Source organism: Copadichromis virginalis, linkage group LG11, assembly GCF_057382275.1.
Source record: "Copadichromis virginalis isolate Kocher_CV1m ecotype Utaka linkage group LG11, C_Virginalis_male_GT1.1, whole genome shotgun sequence".
Classification (NCBI taxonomy): Eukaryota; Metazoa; Chordata; class Actinopteri; order Cichliformes; family Cichlidae; genus Copadichromis; species Copadichromis virginalis.
Window position 1 is genome coordinate 34099262 of NC_140628.1, and position 6000 is coordinate 34105261.

Below are 6000 nucleotides of genomic sequence, written 5' to 3' on the forward strand. Positions count from 1 at the left end.
GAGGTACTACAGGGTAGAACAGGAGGTTTGGCTACAGGAAGCAGAGATAAGAGTTACTGAAATAATTAGGCAGATTAGTCGAATATCAAAATAATTGTTAGTTGCAGCTCTAGAGAGTCAACAGACTAATGATTTTTGTTTAAACTTGTTATATCTTTTGCCTTGCATGGCGACAGGTTTCTGCTTAGACTGCCGTCCCTGATATCCAGGTCCTGTTACCAGCAGGACAAGAGGGATACCGTATTTTCACGACCATAAGGCGCACTTAAAAGTCTTAGAAAAGTGCGACGCGCCCTATAGCGCGGTGCGCCCTATGTGTTGTAAGGAGGACGTAGTAGAGAACACCATGAGAACGTTAAAGGGTGAAGTGTGGGCGTTGATCGTATATACCGGGACAATCGCACATGTGCATTATGCAGGACATCGTTGTTTTAACAACCCTGAAAATGGCAAAGAGACACGCTTACGAAGCACAGTTTAAACTGAAGGCCATCAGCTATGCGGAGGAACATGGAAATCGAGCAGCGGCGAGAGAATTTAAGATTAACGAATCGATGGTTCGCAAATGGAGGAAGCTGGAAAACAAGCTCCGGCAGGTCAAGAAAACGCAGCTGAGTTTCCGCGGACATAAGGCGAGGTGGCTCGAGTTGGAGGAAAGACTCGAGCGGTGGATCATCGAGCAAAGAGCGAGCGGGAGAAGCGTTTCGACGGTCACCATTCGGCTAAAAGCAGTTTCACTAGCTGAAGAGATGAACATTGAACATTTCCAAGGAGGTCCGTCTTGGTGCTTTCATTTTATGAAACGGTGCCATTTTTCCATCCGGACCAGGACTACGGTAGCGCAGCAACTTCCAGCGGATTATAAGGAAAAGCTGGCCATCCTCCGCTCCTACTGCAGCAAACACATCGGCGACAAAAACATCCAGCCCAGCCACATCACAAACATGGACGAGGTCCCGCTCACTTTTGACATCCCGGTGAGTCACACTGTGGAGAAGAAGGGGACCAGCACGGTAGCGATACGCACAACGGGGCACGAAAAGTCTTCTTTTACTGTTGTGCTTGGCTGCCATGCTAATGGACAGAAACTGCCGCCTATGGTGATTTTTAAGCGAAAGACTTTGCCTAAAGAGAAGTTTCCAGCAGAAATCATCATTAAGGCAAATGAAAAGGGCTGGATGGATGAGGAAATGATGAAAGACTGGCTGAGGGAGGTGTATGTAAGGAGACCAGGTGGTTTTTTCCACGCATCACCATCGCTGTTGATCTGTGACTCTATGCGTGCCCATCTCACAGCCGATGTGAAAAAACTTGTGAAGCAAATGAACTGTGAGCTTGCTGTCATTCCGGGAGGCCTGACAAAGGAACTCCAACCGCTGGACATCGGTGTGAACCGCCCGTTCAAAGTAAGGCTGCGAGCGGCCTGGGAGCGATGGATGACCGGTGGAGACCACAGTTTCACTAAGAGTGGAAGGCAGCGCCGGGCGAGTTACGCCACAATTTGCCAATGGATTGTAGATGCTTGGGCTAACATGTCTGCTGGCACTGTTGTTCGAGCTTTCGCAAAAGCCGGCATCGTTTCCGAGGAGCCGCACGGCACGGAAAGTGACTCTGACGGTGAAGACAGTGAACCTGGCATGTTTGATGGAGATTTAGCGCAGCTGTTCAATTCAGACACAGAGGATGAGGACTTCGATGGGTTTGATTGATGATAAAAATGTGAGTACCAAACTCAGTTTTGCTCTTGCTTTATTTTTAAATACGCACACTTGTATGCTTGTGTGTTGTTGATGATGACGATTATTGGTAATAAAAATGTGAGTACCAAACTCAGTTTTGCTCCTGCTTTATTTTTAAATATGCACACTTGTATGCTTGTGTGTTGTTGATGATGACGATTACCGGCAATAGAAATGTGAGTAAGGTACCGAATTCAGGTTTGCTCCCGCTTTATTTTTAAATACGCATACGGTACTTGTATGCGCCCTATGGTCCAGTGCGCCTTATGTGTGTGTTAAATACAGTAAGGGCACACATAACTGAGACTGCGCCTTTTAGCACAGTGCGCCTTATGGTCGTGAAAATACGGTAGTTGGATGCTATTTATTTCCTGATCTTTTTGCTCTAGAGAATCAATCTTGACCAAAAAAATTTAAAAATCAAGTCATGACTTTATCCTTTAAGGTTTAGCCAGTGCAAAATCAATGTAATCCAACGACAATGTTAGTGAATCCCATTTATATACTGTTGCATCACCAAATAATGACATAAGGTTTTAGTTGCTTATTTTAGATTTAGTCTATGCTAAGTTCATGCAACACAACAACTAAACACTGGCCAGAAAGATCACAGTCAACAGCAACAAAGTACATTTAAAGCTGGAAGACCTTCCACTGCTATATGGCCGCAAATAACTCACATAAATATCTTTGCAAAAAAACAACAAAAAAAAACAACAACAACAACAACAAACAAACGGATGTATTTATTATTCTTAAAGGCAACTTTATTGAACAGTGGATATACTTAAAAAAAAGCCAAGTTTATATATGAAATATTGTAATATAAATCTGCGAGTAAACGCTGTATTCACAAGCCCTTATCTATTCCATTTCATTTGAATAATGTTTCTGCTATAACTTGAGCAGGCACAACGTGTCAGTGGTTTTGAATGAGAGCCTGACGTGACAAGAGGAGCACTCTTTGTTTGGCTAATTCAGTAGGCAAGTGCAAAATGCACGGTGTGCTATGCTGCTGTGTTGACAAAACTCACACTGACAGCATGGAACAGGACTGGGCCTGCAAACAGCACGCAGTGAAGTAGATAATTACCTTCTAAGTAAAGTACCTTTTAAGATGGCATAAAAAGAAAGCTGGGGTTTATTAAGCTATTATTATAATTTCTGCAGGGTATGTCCCGTGACTTACATATAGGTTAGCATCTTGGGCCTTTTGAAAAACTAATAAGAAAGTTTGGTTTATCGTTATTTCTTTTTAATGAGAAACTTATTACATACTAGTTAAAAAATTATACGCGGCTATGTGTCGCTCGTTTGTAAACATTTCCCCCCTGAGCGTCATATTAGTAGCAACATTGAATGGGCAGTTAGCGAGCTAACAATAGCTATTTGATAAACAAGAACTGATAACTCAAACTGTTCAAGACAATAGGCAGTATACTGACGGTGAACTCCCAAACAAAATTATATATAAGCACTCTTAAAACTTAACTCTACTTAGCTCTGGGTGGCTGCAGCTAACTAAAATATGAGCGCCCCTTTGTGCTAGCGGGACGCGGGCCTTCATAGAAATCAATAGAGGAGCGGGCAGCTAGCTTACCTTCTTGTAGTGCTTTCCGATCCAGAGTCGCACCGTCTCCAGCTGGGATATCGTGTCTGAACTTTCCCAAAATTTCGCAGACGGACCACCGTCTTTCTTTCGTCCCACTGCGGTTAAACCACCGACGGGGCCAGTGGTCGGTCCACCCGAGCCCGTTCCGCCTGCCGTTGTCGCCGCCGTCGCCATTGTGTGTTTTGTTCGCTGCGTTGTCTTTCTCCTCCACGGCGTCCCTCAGCGTGCAAGTTTTCGAATGACATTGCGCAGCCGCAAACGTGTTGAGTAATTTGAAGTCTCGCGAGCCTGAATATCAGATGGTCCATGGGAAATGTAGGCACCTGAGAAGGTTCCTCCTTTTTTTTTTTTTGAAGTTAGTTTATGTTAAAAGTAAGATGGCGTATTGGGGCCATGGTATGTAAAATTAAAAAAAAATTAAAAATGGGACCGGGTTGATATAATAACTTAATAATAGCCATTACAAGTAATTTGAGTACAAAACTATCAATTTCCAAAATTCAAGTCAAAAATGTCAAAAAACTTAAATTAAAATATTACATTTTTAAAGAAAAATCTTGCACTCTTTATGGTTATAAATTCACAAAACTAAGAGGGGAAAAAAGTTAGTTTTTTTAATCTAAGATTAATGTCTAAAATGTATTCATTCATTTGATTATCATCATTATTATTATATTACTCTTGTCTGTTGTTCTCATGTGGTTTGATACTTTTTCCTGCAACATACAGATTTGATAATAATAATGATAATGATAATGGATACTTTATTGATCCCCATGGGGAAATTACTTGTTTTTCTCTGCATTTGACCCATTCACTCAGTGAAGCAGTGGGCAGCCCACTAAGCAGGCGCCCGGGGAGCAGTGTGTAGGGACGGTACCTTGAATCTTCGTATGAACTTTTATAATCCAGTGAATGTGTTTTTGCCAACAAGATCCAAGTAGCCACATTATAGTAACAAAACACAATTTAAATTTTTTTTGGTGTTGCTTACAGATTTTTTTTTCTGCTTTAACTACTCAAACATAATATGAGACTTATATGAGAGTTCAGTCTTACTTTTTTGGAGGGGGGGGGGGGGGGGGTTATATGTACTAAATTAGCACTTTTACTTTTCAAAGCTATTGTATGGTGCAATATAAATTAACTATTGTCATGTAATTTGATAGACAAAGTTGACTATTTGTGAGCAGCAGTCAGGATGGCGCCATCTTGTGGTGACACTTTTTTTTTTGCCTACCAGCTTTGGCCAGATTTAACCTCAAGAGAGATTATTTTTTGTCAGGTAATACAAGACTCTTTTCAGCTTAGTTTGTGCCTGTGTCTGTACAGAGCCAGGAGGTGGAGCAAGTTTACATGACTACACCGTGATGTAAATAAAACCTCAATAACATGTAGATTTCAGTATCTATCTATGTCTGTTCAAGAATAAGAGAATAAAGCTGTCTTCACATAGGTTTACTTCTTGTAAATAAAGTACATTAACATATAATCTAAAAGTTAAGAAAGTGTTTCCAAAAAGTGGTGAAATGATTATTTTATTTTATTTTATTTTTTATTGATTTACTTTATTTGTTTTTGGTTGAACACTACACTCTACACTACATTCTACTTTTCTCTAATTCTCTAATCTCTAGTCTAATTAAATCCACTAGTTAAAAAAAGTAGCTTGTTAAAACCCTTCACAAGTTTAATCAAGCACAAGAGATAAAAAATGTGTCACGTGCCCAGTAAAAGGGGTGTACTGTTTAAATCCCAGCTGAGCTGATAACGGCACTTTATGATACCGGTACTGGGAATTTCAAACCCCAGCTGATAAATATCTGGTAGATTAGTGAGCAAAATCCTTTATATTCAACAGAAAAACCTGTACACGAATCACAGGGAGTGGAACAGGAGCTCTTTTTTTGCTCCAAGCACATTAGCACGGCCCTATAAATGAGAATAAATTACAATAGTGTGGCATATTCAGCATAACGTTTCAGATTTTGCTTATATTTGTTGAAAACTGAATAAACCAGAAGCGAGTCAGTTCATTACTAAGGTTGGGGTCGGATTTACTTTTGGATTTAACCCACTTGAGATTGACTTGAGTATATGAAACCCATTTAACTTTTTTGAGAAATGTTTTTCCTCTTGTTTTTATTATTCTTGCCAGTTTTTCTATTTTTCACTTTTTCTTTTTAAGTTTTAATACGCATGGTACCATAAACCTTAGAGCTAGCCTGCATTTACCAATGCTTTTTTACAAAAACATCAGAAGCTCCCAATGCCCTATTTTGTTTGGTAACTGAAATGAGCCTTATCTCTACAAGTAAAAGGACAAAGTCCTCGGTGGGTTATTGATAAACAAAGCTCATGTGCCCTGGTTGGATGTGAATATAAGTAACAATCCTTAACAGCAGCTCCTCATCTGATTATAAGGTATGTAGTTTTCATTTAAAGACGTAAAATATTCTCTAAGGGGGTTAAGAGGGCCACTGTTTGTTTTTACTTCACATAAATGTGTTTTATTTTTGTTTAAATTTAGTTTAGAGTTTAAAAAATATGCAAGTTGGGGTGAATTCAAGCACATTTCCCAAATGTATTTTATTTTCTCAGTGTGAACAGTAGCAACAATGAAACACATTCCATCCATCCATCCATCCA

The 6000-nt window shown here is 40.0% G+C and overlaps 1 protein-coding gene across 2 annotated transcripts in view; it reads right to left on the minus strand.

The window, feature by feature from the left end:
* Positions 1-3580, minus strand: part of smarcc1a (SWI/SNF related BAF chromatin remodeling complex subunit C1a) — a 28732-nt gene extending 25152 nt beyond the window's left edge. For both annotated transcript variants that reach the window (XM_085472145.1, XM_085472144.1), the window contains exon 1: positions 3340-3580. In XM_085472145.1, the coding sequence (XP_085328271.1) occupies positions 3340-3525 (186 nt within the window). In that variant the 5' untranslated portion in view covers positions 3526-3580. The remainder of the gene's footprint in view (positions 1-3339) is intronic.
* Between the last annotated feature and the right edge of the window lie 2420 nt (positions 3581-6000).